Source organism: Vanrija albida (assembly GCF_041260175.1).
Source record: "Vanrija albida strain AlHP1 chromosome Unknown contig_1, whole genome shotgun sequence".
Classification (NCBI taxonomy): Eukaryota; Fungi; Basidiomycota; class Tremellomycetes; order Trichosporonales; family Trichosporonaceae; genus Vanrija; species Vanrija albida.
The window spans coordinates 98,380-119,167 of record NW_027191420.1 but is presented as its reverse complement, the minus strand read 5'-3'; the positions used below and the strand labels follow the sequence as shown (position 1 = coordinate 119,167).

At 64.0% G+C, this 20,788-nt stretch overlaps 14 protein-coding genes across 14 annotated transcripts; 8 read left to right on the top strand and 6 right to left on the bottom strand.

Annotated features, from left to right (window-relative positions):
- Positions 1 to 250: 250 nt before the first annotated feature.
- Q8F55_000070 (uncharacterized protein) lies at positions 251 to 1,213 on the top strand (the record flags this gene model as incomplete). The annotated part of the gene is made up of 1 exon (XM_069348726.1): positions 251 to 1,213. One exon carries the CDS (start codon positions 251 to 253, stop codon positions 1,211 to 1,213), a length of 963 nt encoding a protein of 320 aa, XP_069212270.1.
- Positions 1,214 to 1,367: 154 nt separating this feature from the next.
- On the top strand, positions 1,368 to 2,456 carry Q8F55_000069 (uncharacterized protein; the record flags this gene model as incomplete). The annotated part of the gene is made up of 1 exon (XM_069348725.1): positions 1,368 to 2,456. One exon carries the CDS (start codon positions 1,368 to 1,370, stop codon positions 2,454 to 2,456), a length of 1,089 nt encoding a protein of 362 aa, XP_069212269.1.
- Positions 2,457 to 2,634: 178 nt separating this feature from the next.
- On the top strand, positions 2,635 to 3,609 carry Q8F55_000068 (uncharacterized protein; the record flags this gene model as incomplete). The annotated part of the gene is made up of 1 exon (XM_069348724.1): positions 2,635 to 3,609. The coding sequence occupies one exon, from the start codon at positions 2,635 to 2,637 to the stop codon at positions 3,607 to 3,609; it is 975 nt and encodes a 324-aa protein (XP_069212268.1).
- Positions 3,610 to 3,955: 346 nt separating this feature from the next.
- On the top strand, positions 3,956 to 4,984 carry Q8F55_000067 (uncharacterized protein; the record flags this gene model as incomplete). Its single annotated transcript, XM_069348723.1, has 1 exon — positions 3,956 to 4,984. One exon carries the CDS (start codon positions 3,956 to 3,958, stop codon positions 4,982 to 4,984), a length of 1,029 nt encoding a protein of 342 aa, XP_069212267.1.
- Positions 4,985 to 5,230: 246 nt separating this feature from the next.
- On the top strand, positions 5,231 to 6,226 carry Q8F55_000066 (uncharacterized protein; the record flags this gene model as incomplete). Its single annotated transcript, XM_069348722.1, has 1 exon — positions 5,231 to 6,226. The coding sequence occupies one exon, from the start codon at positions 5,231 to 5,233 to the stop codon at positions 6,224 to 6,226; it is 996 nt and encodes a 331-aa protein (XP_069212266.1).
- Positions 6,227 to 7,018: 792 nt separating this feature from the next.
- On the top strand, positions 7,019 to 8,176 carry Q8F55_000065 (uncharacterized protein; the record flags this gene model as incomplete). Its single annotated transcript, XM_069348721.1, has 1 exon — positions 7,019 to 8,176. One exon carries the CDS (start codon positions 7,019 to 7,021, stop codon positions 8,174 to 8,176), a length of 1,158 nt encoding a protein of 385 aa, XP_069212265.1.
- A 217-nt stretch (positions 8,177 to 8,393) lies between these two features.
- Positions 8,394 to 9,422, top strand: Q8F55_000064 (uncharacterized protein; the record flags this gene model as incomplete). Its single annotated transcript, XM_069348720.1, has 1 exon — positions 8,394 to 9,422. The coding sequence occupies one exon, from the start codon at positions 8,394 to 8,396 to the stop codon at positions 9,420 to 9,422; it is 1,029 nt and encodes a 342-aa protein (XP_069212264.1).
- Positions 9,423 to 9,830: 408 nt separating this feature from the next.
- On the top strand, positions 9,831 to 10,832 carry Q8F55_000063 (uncharacterized protein; the record flags this gene model as incomplete). Its single annotated transcript, XM_069348719.1, has 1 exon — positions 9,831 to 10,832. The coding sequence occupies one exon, from the start codon at positions 9,831 to 9,833 to the stop codon at positions 10,830 to 10,832; it is 1,002 nt and encodes a 333-aa protein (XP_069212263.1).
- Positions 10,833 to 11,107: 275 nt separating this feature from the next.
- DGA1_1 (diacylglycerol O-acyltransferase 1) lies at positions 11,108 to 12,770 on the bottom strand (the record flags this gene model as incomplete). The annotated part of the gene is made up of 6 exons (XM_069348718.1): positions 11,108 to 11,174; positions 11,221 to 11,731; positions 11,779 to 11,952; positions 11,997 to 12,130; positions 12,243 to 12,347; positions 12,499 to 12,770. The coding sequence occupies 6 exons, from the start codon at positions 12,768 to 12,770 to the stop codon at positions 11,108 to 11,110; spliced, it is 1,263 nt and encodes a 420-aa protein (XP_069212262.1).
- Positions 12,771 to 13,928: 1,158 nt separating this feature from the next.
- On the bottom strand, positions 13,929 to 14,933 carry Q8F55_000061 (uncharacterized protein; the record flags this gene model as incomplete). Its single annotated transcript, XM_069348717.1, has 1 exon — positions 13,929 to 14,933. One exon carries the CDS (start codon positions 14,931 to 14,933, stop codon positions 13,929 to 13,931), a length of 1,005 nt encoding a protein of 334 aa, XP_069212261.1.
- Positions 14,934 to 14,999: 66 nt separating this feature from the next.
- On the bottom strand, positions 15,000 to 15,770 carry Q8F55_000060 (uncharacterized protein; the record flags this gene model as incomplete). Its single annotated transcript, XM_069348716.1, has 1 exon — positions 15,000 to 15,770. One exon carries the CDS (start codon positions 15,768 to 15,770, stop codon positions 15,000 to 15,002), a length of 771 nt encoding a protein of 256 aa, XP_069212260.1.
- Positions 15,771 to 15,890: 120 nt separating this feature from the next.
- Positions 15,891 to 16,844, bottom strand: Q8F55_000059 (uncharacterized protein; the record flags this gene model as incomplete). Its single annotated transcript, XM_069348715.1, has 1 exon — positions 15,891 to 16,844. The coding sequence occupies one exon, from the start codon at positions 16,842 to 16,844 to the stop codon at positions 15,891 to 15,893; it is 954 nt and encodes a 317-aa protein (XP_069212259.1).
- A 170-nt stretch (positions 16,845 to 17,014) lies between these two features.
- Positions 17,015 to 18,577, bottom strand: Q8F55_000058 (uncharacterized protein; the record flags this gene model as incomplete). The annotated part of the gene is made up of 2 exons (XM_069348714.1): positions 17,015 to 17,901; positions 18,346 to 18,577. 2 exons carry the CDS (start codon positions 18,575 to 18,577, stop codon positions 17,015 to 17,017), a joined length of 1,119 nt encoding a protein of 372 aa, XP_069212258.1.
- Positions 18,578 to 19,635: 1,058 nt separating this feature from the next.
- Positions 19,636 to 20,583, bottom strand: Q8F55_000057 (uncharacterized protein; the record flags this gene model as incomplete). Its single annotated transcript, XM_069348713.1, has 2 exons — positions 19,636 to 19,930; positions 20,015 to 20,583. 2 exons carry the CDS (start codon positions 20,581 to 20,583, stop codon positions 19,636 to 19,638), a joined length of 864 nt encoding a protein of 287 aa, XP_069212257.1.
- Positions 20,584 to 20,788: the final 205 nt, after the last annotated feature.

Here is a 20,788-nt window from a genome sequence, read left to right as displayed (position 1 = left end):
CGCGTCAGTTTCGCCGCCTATCACACCTCTCTCTGCACGCGTGCCCATCACGCAACCCATATCGCAGGGCATGACCAAGCCTCTCACTGACAGCGCGCACGTCCGAGTCAAGCGCCGAGACGTCAGTGGCGTCCAACGTCATCCAGTACGTCAGCCACCCGCCCCGGGGCCCCTGATCGCCGTTGGACGCCAAGACTTGCCGCAGAAGCCTCTGCCTCTGTTTGCCGTTGTCCACTGTCCAATGCCTCCAATGACCATCGACCACACCACACACCCGCACATTATCCCCGCAATCCTGGCAGAATGCGACCTGCCAACGACCGTAGCCTTCCGCGGTACGTCACGCGCGTTCCGTGACGCGGTCGATGCGAAGTTGTTCGCCCACGTCGCGCTGTACGAGCTGCCCTCGGACACGTCCCCGGGGCAGGGCGGCGACCCCTTTCGCGACACCGCCGTGTTGCGCTTCGTCCGGCCCTGGGACTACCGCGACGGCGCAACCTCCCCACCACCACATTTCCTGCCCAACGCGCCTGCCGCTGTTCGCGTGCTCGACCTCGACCGCGCCTACTGGTTCGACTATGGCGCGTGTACCTCCCTCCGGATCGTTCGCCGGGCAAACGACGCCGTGGGGTCCGCAACGGCTTCCTTCAACTCGCTGATTTCTGACGGCTCCCTCCGCTGTGTGGTCGACTTTGCGACACTCTACGGTGGGTCCAACGAGACACTGGTCGTGCCCGGGGGATTGATGCGATACGTGCTCCATCTGCGATGGGAGGCAAGTCAGCAGGGGCACCGTGCTGCAATCGACCTCGACGTTCACAACTGCCCCGAGCCCGTGCCGGAGGAGATGGTGCTCGTGCTGCATTTCCCGGTGGGCCCGCTCCCGGAGAACACAATCGCCTTCTCCCTGGGGCAGATCATGGACTACATGTTCCCCGTGCTCACGCAGGGCGGCAGTGTGCGCATTGTGGGTGTGGAGGAGCACGGTGGCCAAGACCTGCGCCAAATCCTGAAAGACGTGCTTGTAAACACATGGCGCATGGCATGGTGGCTGGACGAGGGGAACGACGACGAGCGGCTCACGGCCTTTGCCTCGTTGGTCGAGTTCATGTCGGTCGACGAGTGGCACGCCGAGCTGAATGAGGAGGGGCGGGAGGACGGGCTCGACGCGTACGAGCTGCAGGCCGTGTGGCCGGGGTATGCAACCGCATGATGACATTAATGGCGCCGTTGAAGACGGCCAGCCGGGAGCAATAAGCCACCTCGTTCTTCCACCACGGGGTGCCTGAAGCCATAGGTTGTCAATGGCTGACAGCATGAGTCACCTCGACTGCACCGCATCCCCCTTCTCATCCGCACACTCTTCAATGACGGCCACGACAATCGACCACACGGCGTACCCTTATCTCATTGACATGATCCTCGGGTACGCCGACGAGCGCGGGCTCTTGGCCATGCGGGGCACGTCGCGCGCGTTCCGCGATGCTATGGACGTCAAGCTGTTGGGACACGTCGCGCTGTTGGTCGCTCCGGAACGGGTCGACGTCCCGGACCCCGAAACACATCGCACCCGGATCGCGTACCGCGACAAGGTGGTCGGCCACGTGAGGATAAGCGACCTGAGGGCGGCCGTCCCGGGGCCACCACTCCGGCTAAATCTGCCCAGCGCCGTTCGTGTGCTGGACATCAAAACTCCCATCTACTCCACGTCGGGCATTGAAGGCGCGTCGTCTGCCCGTGTCAAGACTCTCGGCGCTCATGTGTCGGAGACTCTCAACGCTCGTGCGCTGGCCCTCAACCCTCCCATCAACTCCGCGGCGGGCATTGACGGCGCGGCGTATACCCGTCTCAAGACTCTCCGCCGCTCCCGTGACGCGGTGTGGGCGACCCCGCCGACACTCCCCTCCGTCACCACCATGGTTGACTTTTTGGCTTTCCCCAGGCGGATTCTGTACTACGAGCAGAGTCCGTCGGTCCGCGTGCCGCCGGGGCTGAAGAGATACGTGCTCCACCTCCGTCGGCTGGGACTGGAGACAAGCGAGACCCCTATCTTCATGGACGTTTTCGACAGCTGGAGGACCAGCACCGAACCGGCCGAGATGGTGCTGGTGCTGCATGACCAACATGCGCCCTTCCGGCCCAATAACCACCGCCCACTCCTCGAACATCTGTACTACTACATTCTGTTTGTCCTGGAAGGTGGCGGCAGTGTGTGCGTGGTAGGCATCGAAGAGGCACACGAGGGCATGGACAAGCGCCAGGCGTTCAGAGACACGCTGAAGGCGAGGTGGAAAGTCCGGGCACCTCGGAAACCGCCCAGCGATGACAAGGTTGGCGCCTTTGTCGCGCAGGTCGACTTTACGACCATCGATGAGTGGCACGCCCGGCTGAGGGAGGAGGGGCGCGGCGAGGACGGCTTCGACGCGTACGAAATGCAGGCGGTGTGGCCGCCCTAAGCCACATGGGCGTTGTACAATACTTGACCCATGCATAAGACTCGAGACATCGAGGTGGCCGGAGCCCCGCGACCCGCCACGTCGAGCCGTGCCTCATGCATGCCATGCGCGCCGCGTGTCAAAAGTGGGGTCGCTGACACATGTCTCGATCTCTCCATCTCCCTGCTTGTCGACACGAATGGCACCCGGCGCCATCGACCACACGGCGCACCCGCACATTGTGGACGACATCCTCGCGGCGTGCGACACGCGCACGGCCATCGCGTTCCGGGGGACCTCGCGCGCGTTCCGCGACCGCGTAGACCACGCCCTCCTCACCCACGTCGTGCCGTACATCGTACCGGGGCCCGGCTCGTCGTTCAGCGGCGGGCCGCACCCCGGCCCGACTGTGCGCTTCGTCCGGCCCTCGGACTGTCTGGGCATCGGGCTCGCGACGCCGCCGCTGCTCCCCAACGTGCCCGAGGCAATCCGCGCCCTCGACCTCCGCCTCTCGGTCGCCCACCTGGCCTTCTATAACCGCTGCACCGGCGTCCGCACGCTCCGCAGGGCAAACTACAGCGTGTGGCTGCACGTCCCGACCACCTTTGACCTGCTCTCCACCGTCGTCGACTCGGCAGTCCTCGAGGGCGCCGGGAACCGCGGCTTCTCGGTGCCGCCAGGGCTGGGGACGTATGTCCTCCATCTGCACTGGCCCGAGTCGGAGTACGTCGTGGGAAGCACCTCTATCGCGGTGGAGAAGGCCGAGGGAAGGAGCGGGTGGCCGCGCGAAATGGTGCTCGTCCTCCGGCCCGAGTCGCGTGGCGAGCCGCCCAGGGCCCTGCATGGCCTGTACTTCATCCGCGAGCTGACAGTTGGTATGCTGTGCGTCCTCGAGGGAGGCGGGAGCGTGACCATCGTCGGCGTGGAGAAGGTGTCGCGCCTGAACATGGGCGCCGGGGAGGGCGAGGACCTGATCGAGCGGTTCAAGGCCATGGTGATGCTGTTCTGGAGGAGCTTGAGCGACCCGCCCGACGAGTTGGAGGTCGACGACTTGCTCGCCCGCGTCGAGTTTGTGGCCGTCGACGAGTGGCATGCTGCGCTCAAGGCCAAGGGTCGCGACGGCGATGGGTTGGATGTGTATGACCTGCAGGCCATGTGGCCTGTGCAGTGCTGAGTGAGTGAACCGCAGGCGGTTGCCAATGCTCACAGTCAGTGGAAGTGGGTTTGCCATTGTCGTCGGGTCGTGGCCCTCACTTCAACACACACGCACCCGTGTACCACTGGAGACAACTGCGCAGGCGGCCAGCCTGCTGATAGACACTATGCATTCCTGACTCACACAGCGGAGCCGGCAGCTTGGGCGGGACGCGGGGGACGGTTCTGCAGCCATGGGCGGCGGCGCCAAGCCTTTCGGGGGCCCCGACAGCACCTCAGCAGCCGTCAACGACTTTTTTGGGCGATTGAGCAGGTTTCTGCACCTCCTCTTCTCTTTGTCGTCGACAACTCGACCAACAACGACAATGACCGCCGCCGTCGTCATTGACCACAGCGCGTATCCGCACATCGTTAACGCCATCCTAGCGACATGCGACACGCGCACCGCCATTGCCTTTAGGAGCACCTGCCGCGCCTTCCGGGCCGCCGTCGACGCCGCGCTCCTCTCCCACGTCGCGCTGTATCCCATGCCCGCGCCGGCCCCATCACAGGGCCACAATAGCCCCAACACGATCCTCGGCTTCGTCCGGCCCTCGGACTACCCCGAGCCCGAGAGCGATTCGGAACCCCCGCTGCTTCCGCACGTACCCTCTGTTGTCCGGACGCTCGACTTCGTGGTGGACAACTACACCGAGACGCACGACTTCGCAGGCGATTTCGCGGGCGTGTCGACTCTCCGGAGGGCGAGGGACGCCGTGTGGTCGCCGCCTCTCAAGCTCAGCTCGCTCGCCACCTTGGTCGACTTTGCGACGCTCTACGGCGGCCTGTATCAGGACCTCATCCTGCCGCCCCGGCCGGAAACCTACGTCCTCCATATCCGCTGGGACGAGTCGGAGTCGGCCGAGGTGTACGCCGACATCGAGGTCGATGAGATGCGCGACACGAGCGCCACGACCGCCGAGGCAGGGCCAGCGCCGCCGCGCGACACGGTGCTGGTGCTGGAGCCGTACACCTCTGGCCCGCCGGCGGCGCACACGACCTGGCTGTTCTTCCTCATGGATATCGCGGCTGAGATGCTGCGTGTCCTGGAGGAGGGCGGGAGCCTCTGCATCGTTGGCGTGGATGACGTGTCGCCTCGAAATCTGGGCGCCGAGGACGGGGATGAGGACGAGGGCGGGGACGGGGACGAGGACCCGGTCAAGCTGTTCAGGCGCAAGCTGCTGGATGTCTGGCGCGACTTGGAGGACCCGCCAGAGGGGGAGGAGCTGGACTCGCTGCTCTCCCAGGTCGTGTTCATGACCGTTGCTGAGTGGCACGCCTCGCTGCTGGAGAGAGGCGGGGACGCGTATGGGCTGCAGGCGGTCTGGCCGGCGTATGCCCTTGCAAGTGACTGATGCATTTGCGTGGAGACGCCAGCCCGCCGTGATGACCTCGACGCTCGGCCTGCATGCTGACGAACGGAGGACGTGCATGCCTGACCCATTGTGTACGGCGTCGCAGTGCTTGTCGCGGCTGGTCAAGTCCAGGGACATGACGCGTCGAGTCGCGTCGGCGGCTCAGGGCCCAGCATCACGGCATTTGCGGCTAGTTGCGACCTCAACCCACCTTGCATCTCATCTCTCATTCCACCTCGACAAACCATGGCAATCCTCGACCACAAATTCTACCCGCACATCGTCAGCCTCATCCTCGCCGAATGCGACACCCCCACGACCATTGCCTTCCGGGGCACGTCGCGCGCGTTCCGTGATGCCATCACGCCCGCGCTCCTGGCCCACGTCGCGCTGTACAGCATGTTCGCGCCTGTCCAGTCCCACTCGGCGACCCGCAGATGGATCAGCGGCTATGTGAAGCCCTCGGACTACCCCAACACCGGGGCCTACTCTGATATCGACCCACCAGTCCTCCCGGAAATCCCCGCGGCCATCCGCGCCATCGACCTCGTCGTCGAAAACCCCACCCAGGAGTGGGACCACTATCTCGACAGCGGGTACCGCGGCGTCCGGACGCTCCGCCGCACACGGGAGACGGTGTTCTCTCTTCCGCCCAAGTTCGAGGCCCTCAGCACCGTCGTCGACTTTGCGCACCTCTACAGCCCGCTGCACAGCGACCTCTACGTCCCCAAGGAGCTGCAGACCTACGTTCTGCATCTCCGCTGGAACGAGTCGGAGCGGGACGAGATCATGGCCAACATCACCCTCGTACACTTGACGGGCCACGAGGACGCTGTGCTGCCGCGCGAGATGGTGCTCGTGCTGCAGCCTTACTCGCCTGGGCCGGCCCCGGCGTCCACCGACACGTTGGGCTTCCTGCGACACATTGCGAAACAGGCGATGTGGGCCCTCGAGGACGGCTGTGCCGTGCGCATCGTGGGCGTGGACGAGGTGTCCCCGCAGAACATGGGCGGGGAGGGGAAGCAGGACCGGCTCAAGCTGTTCAAGGACATGCTGCGGGGTTTCTGGGTTGCCGAGGACGAATGGGAGCACGTGCCCACCGCCAAGAAGCAGGCCGCCCTTCTCGCCAAGATCGTGTTCATGAGCACCGCCGAGTGGCACGCCGGGCTGAGGAAGAAGGGCGGGGACGCGTACGACCTGCAGGCGGTGTGGCCGGCGTATGCGTATGTAGTAGACGAGTGAATGCCATGTAATGTCATTGAGAAGGCGGCTGCGTGTTGGCGCGATCAATCACGATCACGGTGAGCCGTAGTACCCCTCGCACTGGACGCAGAGTGGCCCGTTGGATCATCTCGCCCTCGCGCCACCCATCGTCATGACACACACCACCACAACCTGACCACACATCCCAGCCGCACAACACCAAAAGATATGTCCCCTCCCCCCTGAGTGCTGATCAGGAGGTCGTACGCTTGTATGTACTCATCGGCACCAGGCAACTCAGCCTGCCGCCAACAGCCCAGAGGGTCATCCTGCTGGGCAGCCACCCGCGCCGTGCGGGTGCAGCCTTGTTGTTCCGCGACAGGCTGTTAATATCTAAACTAGGGCGGTACCGGGGCTCGAACGCTGACCTGAATTAAATGGTATGAGGCCATAACAGGTGCGCTGCCAACTCTGCGAGAGCGTCCGAGCCGAGGGGGCGGTTGCTGAGGCGTGGCGCGGGGGGGTCATGTTCCGATCTGAGACAAGTCAGTCGCGTCGAGCCCTGAGAGTGTAGTGACGTCCAACGCGATGTACGAGCCCCACGCGCGATCTGGCACAAGTCGAGCGAGATGCCTGCACACCTGGCCAGACTGCTCTGTACTCGAGCTGCACTCGATGCACCCCCGATTGGGCAGGCCCAACTCGCCGTCGTCAAGGTCGAGCTGTTGCCACCCGGGGCCCCGGAACGCTCTTCCAGCCCCTACAAGCCGGACCTGGCCTCTCCCGTCTTTGTCATCTCCCACTTCTCCTCGACAACAGTGCTCGACAAAGATGGTAGCCCCAGAGGCCACCGCCTACGACTACACGTCCTTCCCGCACATCTTTGATGCCATCTTCGCCGACTGCGACACGCCGACGACGATTGCCTTCCGGGGCGTGTCGCGCGCCTTCCGGGATGCCGTCGATGACGCCCTCCTCACCCACGTTGCGCTGTGCGCCGTACCCGCGCCCGCGTCCCAGGCGACGATTGGGACGGGCGGCACGATACTCGGCTTCGTGCGGCCCTCCGAATTGGCAGACCCGAAGCCCCTACCACCAGACCCAGAGAGCACCGACCTGACCACCGCGCTGGCGCTGCTCCCGCCCGGATTCTTGCAGTCCTTCGACTCGCTGCACGTCGACCCCCAGGGGAAAGGAACAAAGACCACCAGAACGCCCGCAGCCCCTCCCCCTTTGCTCCCCCGCGTGCCCGCTGTCATCCGCACGCTCGACCTCACGCGCGGGTTCATGTACAACTTCAACGGGCTCGCCAACTTGCGGACGCTGCGGCGCGCCGGCTTCGGTGTGCAGTTCCTCCCGCCCTCGCTCGAGTCCCTCACCACTGTGGTCGACTTTGCGACCCCCAGCGATATGCTGCCCTGCAGAGGCACCCCACTCGTCGTTCCCACGGGGCTTGATAAGTATATCCTCCATGTTCGCTGGGACCAGTGGCCGCAGGAAGAGCGGTACGGTCTCAACACTAGCATCATCGGCAGCCACGGCACCGCGCCTCGGGAAATGGTGCTGGTACTGCGCCCTTACTTGTCGGGCTACAGGCTTGACTTCTTCCGTGGTACTGCCGTTGGAATGCTCGCCGTGCTCGAGGCCGATGGCAAAGTGTGCATTGTTGGCGCGGAACAGCTGCCAATTCCCAACATCGGCGAAGAGCAAGGCGCCGATGGGCCGGACCCGCACAAGTGGTTCAAGACCATCATCCGTTTCTTCTGGCCAGGCCACGAGGCCGACAGGGAGCGGCTCGACGCCCTTCTCGCCCAGATCGAGTCCATCACCGTCACTGAGTGGCATGCCCGGCTGAAAGCAGAGGGGCGGGGCAAGGATGGGCTAGACTCGTACGAGATGCAGGCCGTGTGGCCGGGGTATGCCCATGAGCACACGAGCTTCATGACTGAAACGTCCTGTGACTGTCTACGCTGCCAAACGGACTCTTAACACAATGGTAATTGTAGATATCCAAACGACACACTGACACACAGTGCGCTCATGTCTGACGCTTTGTACTGACTAGAGCGTCAGACCAGATTGCCGAGGCGTTTCGAGCCCCGTGATCCGGGGATATCCAGTCGCCCACTACCCCCATCGCCCGACATGTCTCAGACCATTCCACACATCCATCATCAAACTCTCAACTCAGCAACACCCAACAGAAATGGCGCCCGCCACCCTCGACAGTACGGCCTACCCGCACATTATCGACGCCATCCTAGCCGCATGCGACACGCCCACGGCAATCGCGTTCCGGGGCGCGTCGCGCGCATTCCGCGCTGCCGTCGACAGCGCGCTCCTCACCCACGTCGCGCTGTACGTGCTGCCGCCGCCCGACCCGCCCCTTCCCCACCCCGACCCACACGACCAGTCAACCCCAATTATCCGCTTCGGGCGTCCCTCCGACTCGTCAGCACCAGCGCCGGCGCTGCTCCCCAACCTCCCCGCCGCCATCCGCGTCCTCGACATCGACCACCCCTACGCGTCTTCCGCTAGCAACTTTGCGCGCGTGCACACCCTCCGCTGTACGAGCAACGCCGTGTGGTGCCGCCCCCCTCTCGACGACCTCAGGACCGTCGTCGACTTTGCCACGCCCCACGACAAGCTGAACCAGGGCGACGACGACGTGCGCCTCGTCATCCAGCCGCGGCTGCAGCGATACGTCCTCCATATCAGCTGGGACGAGTCGCGCTGGGACGAGGTGGGAGCGACCATCAGCACGCAGACCACGACGCACATGGCCACATGCCAGCCCACCGTGCCGCGGGAGATGGTCCTCGTCCTGCACCCCTTCTCGAGCGGCCCAGCAGCGGCGTACACGCACGTCATATGGTTCCTGCACAACCTCGCCAGCGATCTGCTCGACGTCCTCGACGCCGGCGGGGGCGTGTGCGTCGTCGGCGTGGAGGCCGTGTCGCCGCTCAACATGGGGAGTAGTGACGAGCAGCCGGACCGGCTTGGCCTGTTCAAGGACATGCTGCTCCACTTCTGGCGCTCGTGGAAGGACGCGCCGTTTCAGGAGGCGCTGGCCGCCTCGCTCGCCCAGATCGAGTTCAGGACGGTCACCGAGTGGCACGCCGAGTTGAAGGCGAGGGGACGCGACGGGGACGGGCTGGACGCGTACGGGCTCCAGGCGGTATGGCCGCGGTCAACAACCCATACATTCCATACACTCCATACACTCCATAGATAAGACAGGCACAGCTGTGTGTGATTGAGCATTATCACAGTGCGTCGATGGATTTGCAACGCGACCCACCACGGAACCCGCTCGAAGGCTCTATCTCGTGTTCCGCCATCTCGCACCGATGGCGAATATAATCTTAGCACAAGAGGTGACTGGACTGACACCCAACCCACGGGTCGAGAGAGAGATGCCGTGCAGGTAGCAGCACGAGATGCAAACCTAGACGAGCTGTCGTCAAGGAATGTGGAGACCCCATGACTCGACGCGTCTAGTCGCGTCGTCATCTTTTTGCCATACGCGGAACGTGCTGTGGCAGTTATCAACGACGGCAAACGAACGCCCTCGACCTCTTCCCCAGCTCCCTCCGCTGCCCTCTTCCTCCTCCCCCTGTGAACAGCACACGAGCACCCGAAAATGGCAGCCATCAGCATTGACAACGCGGTCCACCCGGACATCGTCGACACCAACTGGATGGATGACGACTCGCTCTATTCAAACTCGTCTGAGGACGCCTTTAGCCCCTTCCCGGATGCCGAGGACACGGCACTCCCCGCGCATGCTGTGCCGTGGGTGATGCCGCCAGACCACAGCCTTCGCCGCGGCATGACGGCGGTCTGCTTTTTGTGGGCCGCGGACCACCCCGAAGGAGACGGGCTCGCCCCCCTCGCCCCGACCCCGCCAGTCCCGCTCTCCACGCTTGAGACCAAAACCGTCCGCGTGCTCGACCTCGACCGCGACTACCCCGCGTCCGTCCAAGGCGCATGCCCCGGCGTACGAGCGCTGCGCCGCATCAACCTCGGTGTGCGGTCCCGCCCCCACAAGTTCGCCAACCTGGACACCATGGTCGACTTTTTCAACGTCGGCAAAGGGCCTCAGCACATCGTCGTCGCCCCCGGACTGCAGACCTACGTCCTCCACGTCGGGTGGGACGAGTCAAACATCCGTCAGCTGACCCGCGAAGTTACCGCCAGCATCGCCTCCGACAAGGACACGAGGCCTGCCCCGCGGGACATGGTGCTGGTGCTCGAGCCTCACTTGCACGGCTCGCCGCAGGAGTTCCCTATGGTGCTCTTCCTCGGCGACATCAGCCTCGGGATGCTACGCGTACTCAGGGCCGGCGGAACCCTGCGCATCGTAGGCGTCGAGAATATGTCGCCCGAGACGATGACGATCGGCAAGAGAGAAATGCCAGGTACCGACGACAGTCTCCAGCGGTTCAAGAGCATGCTGCTCGCCTTCTGGCGCATCGCTGAACCCGACCACGGCCTCGACTTAATGGAGATGATTGCGTTCGTCAACTCCGTCCAGTTCATCACTGTCGATGAGTGGCACGTCCAGCTGACGGAGAACGGGGAGGACGAGGATGGCGTGGACGCGTACAAGCTCCAGGCAATGTGGCCGCTGTATGGGATATAGTGGGCATGCAGGTGACGACACGTTCCGAGGCCGAATCGAACCGGACTTTCACGTGACGTTGATGAACGATGTGCCTTCTGTGGATTGATGCAAGCACCTTGAGCAACGACCTGTACTCTTGCCTGAGATGATTGGTTAGGATGGTTAGCGTCGCGGTGGCTACCATGTGTCGATGGAGTCAGTGAGTGGCGGGGGGTGCGGGACACGAGTGTCGTGCTCCGCATAACCCCCCGCCCCGTCGAGACCGAAAGATGCATACACTATATTCGCGGGACTTAGGCCACAAGCTTGAGCTCCGAGGTGCGGTCCTTGGCGAACTCGTCCTTGTACTTGTCCCAGATTCTGCTCTGTCAGCGGGCAACTATCACGGGCTCCACGCCCGACTCACTCCTGGAGGCCCTCAATGTACAGCCTGTGGTACTCCTGCACCTCCTCGTCCGAGGGGTTGGCGTTCTGCTTGATCTTGATGGGCTTGCCGATGACCGTGACAATGTCGTGGCGGAAGGGCATCAGGCCGTAGTTGTAGTTGAAGATGCCGCGGCCGTGGAAGAGCGGGAAGGTGAAGCCAAACATGCTCTGGAAGTTCTTCTGGAACTTGTACACGCCACTGCCCTTCTCGTTGGGGAGCTGCTCGTAGATGTCGTTCTCGCCAAAGCCGTAGACGGGGACGAGGTCGGCACCTTCACGGATGGCGACCTTGACAAAGCCAAAGCGCTTCTTGAGCGTCAGGTTGTGTGTGCCAGGGTGGGCGTAGAGCGACTCCGAAGCGCCGCCGATGACGATGGCAATCGAGTTTCCCGGGCCCTTCTTGAGGATGCTGCGGCACGAGCGCTTCGACACGGACGAGATGCCCATGGCCATGAGGATATCACGGTAGAATGGGACGCGGAAGTTGGAGTCTGGCACGTCAGCAAGGCCGGAGGGGACTTGTGCTTAACCGACTTACCCAGAGTCAGGAGATGAGGCTTGATTCCAGGGAACAGCTCGGAGAAGCCGGTCGCTTCGGTCGCAAACGTGCACAGCGCACCCATCGAGATGATGCCGTGGGGGTGGTAGCCGAACACATACTTGCGGTCGGCGGGGAGGTCGGCCTCCTTGACGGTGCGGACGGGGTAGTAGCCTGGGCGTGTCAGCGAGAACGAGGCATCGCAGTAGCCCACTCACCCGCAAAGTAGCGCCAGAACGCCGAGCGGCGGACCCACTCGAGTGGGCGGCCGCCCTTACGCTCCCATGCGCGGTCGATGAGGAAGGCCCAGATTGCGTAGGCGATAAGGAAGGGCCAGAGGAAGGGGAAGATGCTGGGGGGGTTAGCGGGGGTGCGCGACTATTGCCGGCGGCTCTGGCACAGGGGTGGGCGCGGCCACGGGTATGCAAACCCGGCCGACGCGACCCCCTGCGCGCAACACTCACAATGCACCGAAAAAGGCGGTGAAGGTGATGGGGATCATGACCGACCAGATGGCGACGGCGGCCGTCTGCGCGCGCCGGTGCGTCGGCACGTTGAGGGGTGCGAACCTGAGGGAGTGCGTCAGTGACGTGATGGGTGGAGCCAGCGCCGGGTACCAGCTCTCGTACCAGCTCTCGCTGGAAGCGGGAACCGGCACGCTCCACGATGCATAAGAGAGCACGCGCTCGGCATACGGCAGCGGCGGCCGCAGCTACTCACTTGATAGGCTCTGGCGTGGGCACGTGTAGCAGGTCGAGGAGGGAGCTGGAGCGCGAGATGTCTGCCTTGTCCTTCTTGAGCTTTGCCTTTGCATCCTTGGGTGTGAGGGGCGTGAGCGGTGCTGTGCTCGTGCCGGGTGTCGAGGGTGTCGACGACGACTTTTCAGAGAGCACAGTGCTGGCAGTGGTGCTCGATGTTGTCGACTCTGGCGCGTCGGGCGCGGCCGCGGCGGCGCTGTCGACGGGCCGGTCGGTTGTCGTGTCGGCTGCCATGGTAAGGAGTGTGACGTGGTCGGTGTGGGGCGGGCGGGGGAGGAGGGCGAAGGGGATGGGTAGGGAGAGTGAGCAAGAGATGTGTTTGATTGAGTGATGAGATGTGTGATGGAGAGAGCGTTGGAGAGATGAGTGACTTGGCGGAAAAGACGACAGACGCGGTTATAACGCGGGTCACTTGTGCCGGATCGTCTCGTCTTTTACGCGACATCCGCCCACTCCAAGTACTTCACTCGGCATCCTCATGCATGCGCCACCAAGCACGACGACACCGCGGCCCCCGACAGGCCAGGCCACCCCGGAGCATGCATGCAGCAAAAAAAACTGACGCCAGTGCCTCGCCTCGAGTAGTCACCCAGCACTCGCCGGCGGCAACGACATGGGCCATCGGACGGGCGGCGGAACGTGGGTCGACCATGGGCGAGCTGCGAGCGAGCCAAAGCCACCGAGATCACCAAGTGCGTGCGTGCGCCGCGCCGCGCGCATCACTTAGGGCAGAGCCGGCAGAGGTGCGCGCTCTTGGCATTGCATTTATCAGTGTACTGATCCCACGGATTAGCCAGTCGCGGCAGAGGGTGAGCGCCATCGGCCCATGGGTGCGGGCTCCGGCAAACTCGGAGGCGCGGGCGTGTTCGGCTTTGCGCGGCGGTTGCGAGCGACCGACACCTCGCAAAGCTTCAGTCGGCACCGACGCCGGTTTACCGAGCCCCGTACAGCTGATAGAGCCCGGCGGGCGGAGCTAGCACCTGGTCCTTGGGCGGACCGGTGCGGCCGGCGAGCATGCAGCCCCCGGGGCTGCGGCGGCCAACGCGGCGAGCTAGGGGGACAGGCGGAGGCGGGTGATGGCGATTTGCCTGGACGACCGCCGCTGCCGTCGCGCTTGTGAGATATGAAACTGACAGCGAGCGCTGGCGATGGGTTTGTGAGCGGCCAGGACGGGTGCTGCAAGGTGCCCGGCCCGTCACCTCCGTCGCGTCGTCACTCACGAGGCCTACGTGCCAGCCCCGCCCTTCCGGCGGCATGCCCGACACCGACACCGGCGCACAATGGCGGAGCCCCGTCCAGCAGATAAGGCTCTCCCCCGCACTATGTATGTACCCTGCCGGCACAAATGCATCCCATTCCTCGCAGACGACGACGCGCCTCCCAGGGCCACAGTCACACATCTTGCGGCCCGTCCTCCGCACTCTTCGGCCACACGCCCTCGACCTCCCTCCTGTCCCCAAGCTCGGCCCACCACTCCTCAACAGTCAGCAGGCGCAGCCCCTCGCGCAACTGCTCCTCGAACGCGCCCTTGCCCCAGCGCGCAGGCTTCATGTTGCTCCTCCTGCGCGCGACGTAGGTCCCGAACTCGTCCCACAGCTCGTCGAGTGTCGGCGCGTCCGCGGCGCGTTCCAGCCCGACGACCGTGATCGATCGCCCGGCGCCCTCCGCCGGCCAGTTGCGCACGGCCGACCCGATGGCGGCGTACAGGGCCGGCACGTCGGCCTCAGCACCGTCCGCGAGCCAGAGCACGAACACCAGGTTGCCGGCGCTCGCAAAGTCGTTGTTCACCACCACGGCGAGGTCGGCCCGCCTCTTGCTCTCGGCGGCCCAGGGCCGGAGGTCAATGTGCAGGATGTAGCTGCTCGCGCCGAGGGGCACGACCGTGTCGATCTCGCGGTTCTGCGCGCGGCGCGCCGCGGCCCGATCGACGCGCACAAAGTCGACGACTGTGGGCGTGGGGTAGAAGATGGTCGGCCCGATGAGCGCGTACGCGCCGTTCATGCGGCGCAGGGTGTGGACCGAGGTGAAGGCGTCGGCGAGGGCCGGGCGGGGCCGGTGCGGCGTGACGTGGTCGAGGGTGCGGACCGCGCCTGGGACGAGGGGGAGCGCGCCGCCGGAGCCGGGGGCAGCGAGAACGAGTGGCGGGTACGGGCTCAGCCTGTCGTCTGGGGTTTCGGTCGTGGCCCAGCCCTTGCGCTCGGTGTGTGATTTGTGTCTGGATTTGATCTGGAAGGTGCAGTACCGCGCGCCGGGGGCGAGTGTGAGCGCTGCGTGTGAGAGGAGCCGGGCGCGGAAGGCGCGTGAGGTTGAGCTGAGCTGCTTGAGCGCCTCGGGCGGTGCGTACTCGATGATGAGGTCGATGAGGTAGGGGTAGGCGGTATGGTCGATGGTGACCATTGTGGAATGGGTGAAGTTGAACGACAAGATGAAAATCGAGTGTTGATAAAGGAGGGAAGACGGTGCTCAGTCGATCCACACGCCCTCGACGTCTTTGCGCGCCCCGATCTCGCCCCACCACTCATCCAGCGTCATCATTCTCACGCCGAGCAGCGAGGACCTCGCCCCACCGCTCTCCAGGCCGGTGGCAACCACACCCCCGTCCCGCGAGAACCGTTCAAACCCGACGACCGTCAACTCGAGCGGCTGACCCAACCGAGCAAGGGCGGCGACGAGCGCCGCCGCCGCGCCCACGGGGTCCATCACGCGCTCAGCCTCGGGTGGCCAAAGAACAACGACCAGATGGCGCAGTGCGGCCTCGACGCGCACGTCGAACGTTGGCACCGACGCGTGTACGTACTTGAGATGCACGATGGCCCGGGCGGTGCCGAGGACGAGGCGCACGCGCTCCTTGCTACCATAGCACGGGACGTAGTCGACCGTCGTCTCGGCCGGCGGGGGAGGGTGTGCCCACGCGCCGCCCGTGCGGCGGAGGGTATGCAGGCTCAGCTGGCCCGCGAGGCCGGGCGGAACGGCGCGGTCGCACACCAGGTCCAGGATGCGGACCGCCGAGGGCACGAAGGGAAGCCGCCGGGCCGGGGCCGTGGGGGTCGTGAGAACGAAGGCGTCGCTGCCGTCGCCTGGCCAGGGGCGGAGCGCGGCGTGCGCGAGCAGCGTGGCGTTTACGCGCGAGAGGAGGCCGCGCGACGTCGCGCGGAAGGCGAGGAGGGTCGCGAGGTCGCTGTGGGCGAGGACGGCGTCGAGGATGTGCGGGTATGCCGTGTGGTCAATAGGCATGGTGTGTTGAGAAAGTGGATGAGGTCGGTGACGTCGGGGCATGTTGTGCGACATATCTCACAGCGAGGCTATCCGACCCCCTCGATACCCGGGTGGCTGCCACTTGGCCACAATGTCGACCTACACGCCGTCCGCTGCCGGGGGCAACACACCGTCGACCTCCCTTCGATCACCAAGCTCGTACCACCACTCTTCGAGCGTGACGAAGCGAATCACCTGCTGCGCAGCCTCACTGAGCGCGGGATCGAGCATCCACAGGGGCGCGTCTTCGTCCAAGTGAGGTAGCACGTACTCGAGCATGTGGTCCCACAGCTCCTCGGGGCTGCTGTCGCGGTGCTCCTCGTCGGCAGTCTCCATCCCCACAACGGTAACCGACACATTCGCCCCCGGCGGGTGCTGCAGACTCCACAGCACCGCCTGGTAGAGGAACCCAAGGGGGCCGGCCGCCGCCTTGTCGTCGCCATCGGGGCCGCCGGTCGGCCAGAGGACGAACACCATCTCGCGGGGGTGCTGTGGGCCGCTGTGCACGCGCAGCGGGGAGAAGAGCACGTTCGCCGCCGTCTGGTCGTACTTGAGGTGGGTGATGCTGCGCGCCGTCCCAGGCGGGGTGCACAGGCTGAGGGATGCGACGCGCGCATAGTCCGTGACGTTGACAAAGTCGACGACCGTCGTGCCCTGAGGCACAGGGGCCGGTTCGGGAGGTATAAACGCGCCGTCGAAGCGGCGTAGCGTGTGCAGCCGGGTAAGGCGTGCGGGGTCTCGTTGGGGGCGGTTCGGCCCGCCGCTTGGCGCATGCCGCTGGCCGTACTGGTCGAGGGTCTGAATCGCAAAGGGGAACCACGGGAGGGGGCGCGGCGGAGAAGTGGCCGTCGTGAGGACCATGCGAATGCTCAGCGCTTCGTTGTAGCCTGTTGCCGTGCGCTCGGCCTTGAGCACGGCGTGAGCGAACGGCGCGTCAACGCGGCGTTGGAATTCCTTCGAGGTCGCACGCAGCGCCAGGAGGGCTTTGGGCGGGGCGTAGGTGAGGACGAGGTCGAGGATGTGGGGGTGCGCAGTATGATCTATTGTGACCATTGCGCGGGGTGTCGAGAGCGACAGAGCGATGGAGAAAGTGGAATGCACGAGACGGGAGGTGATGGTAGGCAGTTTGGGAGAAGCGGGGCCCCGTAGCGTCGGCGTGAGTCACCGAGGCCAGTCGCTAGTCCGACGCCGTCTCCGAGGCCGTCGCGGGCGTCTCATGGCGTCTATAGCCACAACCCCTCAATGGCCTTGCGCTCTCCGATCTCATCCCACCACTCCTCGCGGGTCAAAAAACGAGTCGCGCGGGACATATCGGCCACTATAGCTTCGTCACGTGGCCAGTAGGCCTGGACCTTGTCGAGACCGTGGTCGAAGATGTCGTCCCACAGAGCGACGGGGCTCTGGACGCGGTGTTTCTCGTCGGCGCACTCCATGCCCACAATGGTCACGGAGCCCACGGAGATGTCGGGGCCGCACCAGCCTTCCAGCGTGGACATGATGGCACTGTACAGGAAGTGGAGCGGACCCGGCGCCGGCGGCGTGTCGTCCTCCTTCGGCTCGGCCGGCCAGAGCACGAACACGACCTCGCGCTGTTCGACCTCGGGGGGGAGCACACGCACCTCCATGTCGATCTGGTCATACGCCGACGGGTCGTACTTGAGGTGCAGGACGCTCCGGCCCGTCCCCTGCGGGGTGGCCAGGAAGCCTAACACTGGTGGGAGCAGGGTCAAGTCGAGAAAGTCGACGACGGTCGTGCTGCTAGGTACGGGGAGCGAGGTGCGGAAGGGCGCGTGGTCGAACCGGCGCACCGTGTGCAAGTTTGCCAAGCGCGCCTTGTCGAAACCTCGGAACGTTGGCGAGCTGTAAGAAAAGCCTTGCGCGCAGATGTGGTCGAGGACCTCAATCGCAAAAGGAAACCATGGGAGGGGCCGGGCTGGCGATGTCGCCGTGGTGAGACACACGTAGGAGGTGACGGTGGCGAAATGATCGTGAACATGCCAGTGCCCGTGCCGGTGGGTTCGGGGTCTTCCCCTCATCACGACGTGGGCAAAGGGCGCGTCGACATGTCGCTTGAAGTGCTTTGAGGTCCCGCGGACCGCGAGAAGCGCCTCTGGCGATGCATAGGAGAGCACGAGGTCGATGATGTACGGGTATGCGGTGTGGTCGAGCGTGATCATTGCAAGTGTGGTGTCGAGTCGAGAGGGATGGATGGAGGGAGCTGGTCTGAGTCGATGGTCGATGTTGACAACGTTGAGAGTTGAGCCGTTTATCAGAGTGGCCGAATACGGGCCCCTCACATTGCGTCAGTTCCTAGGTCAGCCAGCCCGGTCGTTTCTCTGCAAGCAAATGCTTCGTGTACACATATGCATTGAGTCTGTCTCTCATTGCGCGGTCGCTTGTGCTTCATAACTTGACTGTGTGGCTGGTCGACGCGAGCGGCGCCATGGGTGTCGGGGTGGGTCGACGGCAAATGGCGGCAGTTACGCCGCCTGGGCCTCGGGCCACACCCCCTCGATACCCTTCCTGTCCCCGAGCTCTCACCGCCAGTACTCACGCGCGATGAGGCGGATCGATTCGCAGAAAGTGCGGACCGACCTGGAGTGCCAGGTCCAGTCGCTGCGGTTGTCCTCGACGATCAACGCTTCGCGGCGGATGAACTCGTCGACGGGGTCGTCGATGTTCGTCACGCGGTTGGCTGGTGCGAGCGACTCCATTCCGACAATCGTGATGGACAAGGTCCCTTGCCCACTCCAGGTCGACATGGCGTCGCCGAGCGCCTGGTACATGTACAGTACCTCAGGTGAGCGCTGGCAGGGTCGAAAGGAGACTGTGGCCAGAGGACCAGGACGATGTCACCCTCCAACCTGCACCAAAGGGTCCTGCTGTGCTCTCGACGCCCCTCGTCGCTGTCATCCAACTTCACACACTCCCGCTTGAACCGGGCCACACAGCGCCCGGGGACTGTGCTTCGTCCTCCAGGGCTCCATCCTGAGACGGAGATGGATGGACCCCGCCCAGTGCGACGCGTCGCTTCACTCTTCGGGGCGCCAGCGCGTCGTCCTGCAGCGCTCTACCAACACCATGTAACATTTGCATACACTGTCATGGTCAAAAGGATCCTTCCATGTCATTGGGGCACTGGTAAGGAATGGGAAGCAGTGCCACAGATGAGCGCGCCACACTGCCGTACGCGGACTGCTCCCGGTCACAGTCTGACTAGGTATGTACGACGACGCTGCCTGGGGCCAAACACCCTATCTCGATGGGCATCTTGACGCCGAGACGGTGAAGTGGGGAGTGAGAGCTGAGGGATGGAGATGAAGGCAAAGAGGAAGGGCAGGAGAAAAGGAGTGGGTGGAGGAGAAGAGGAGGGGAAGAAGAGGAGGAGTGAATGAGAAGAATGGGGACTGGGTTGATTGATGCTGCCATTGTGCGCGTGTTGCCCGTCCTCGCTCTCGCCGGCACAGGCATACACCAGCATTCGAGCTCCCTGTTCGCGAACCGCACTCACACATGCGTAATGTCAGACTGGACACTCCTGCACCTGAACATCCGCCCGTTGACGCTGGGGCCCCCCCGCGTGTCCCACCCCCGTGATCCCACCCGAGAGAAGAGCGCCAACGAGGCGATGTTCTAGTTGAACCTCAGACGCGTCGTCATCACACATGTCAAAGGACGCAACATGGTCCAGCGGCGGATACATACTCAGCCTCCTTTTTCATTTACATAGGTAGGTACAGTAGCGTACTTGGATCTTGATATGGGATACTGAGGGGCCACTAGCGAAGACTCGGAGTATACGAGGCCGAGAACGGTGCCAACAGCCGGAGGTCCCGTGTGACCACTACACCCCCTCCGGCCAGACCCCCAGCAGCTCCTTCTTGTCTCCGAGCTCTTTCCACCATTCCTCGAGGGTGATGCAACGAAAATTGGCCTTCATCATCGCGATGCCCTCCACCATCACGTTGCGATCGGCATGGTGGTACCAGTCACTCGCGTTGTCGGTGACGCTCTCGACGTCGGTTGTACGTTGGCACTCCGGCACAGATTCCATACCAACCAGCGTAAGAGAGAAGCGGCCCCAGAGCCACTTGTTTATCATGTCCTGGAGAAACGAACAGATGAACTTCAGCAGCGTCCTAAGGGGTGGTGCGTTCCTAGGGCGAGTCGGCCACAGGACAAGGGTGACGTCGCGAGCGTGCGCAGGGGAATGGGAGTGATACCCGATCGTTGTCTCAACCTGGTTGAAGAGTGCAACATCGTACTTGAAATGAATGACATTCCGAGAGGGGAGATGTGAGAGGCGAATGTCGATGCGGCCGGTGCCGTCGTTTGTCAGGTCGATGAAGTCCACTGACGTTCGGATCATCGGAAGCGCGTGGAAACAGTCGACTTCCCAGGCGCGTTTCGCGCGCCGAATGATGCGGACGGCGGTGAATTCGTGCAAAAACTTGGTGTATGGTGCATGAACCCTCCCGTGCATGACGTCGAGAATCTTCACACCCGCCGGGAGGTAGGGCAGAGGGCGGCGGCGAATCGCGCAGGCGAGCGCTGGGCGGCGGGCGTCGCCACTCGGAGCGTGCTCGTCGTTCAAGCCGGCGGGGACGACTGTAGCGTGGATCATGAAACGGTCGACTTGCTCCCGAACAGTCTTTGAGGTCGAGCGCAGAACGAGGAGTGTTGGCGGATCGGCGGCTGCGGCAGCGAGGATGAGGTCAATCAGGTGGGGATAGGCCGTGTTGTCGAGGACGCAGTCGTCGAGAGACTCGGTCATGTTGAAGTCGCTCGACATTGGGAAAGGAAAGCGAAGGCGAGGTGGGTTGGAGAGCTGGAGAGGGGAGTTGGAGAACTGGAGAGGAGGGGAGACCGAGAAAATCATTTATAGGATAAAGGTGAGGAGGGGACAATGGACTGCAGCTTGAGCACTGCAGTGATGGGCTGGTGACGCCGCTGGTTGACGCGTCCACCACCGCGCAGCAGTCCCAAACACGCCATTG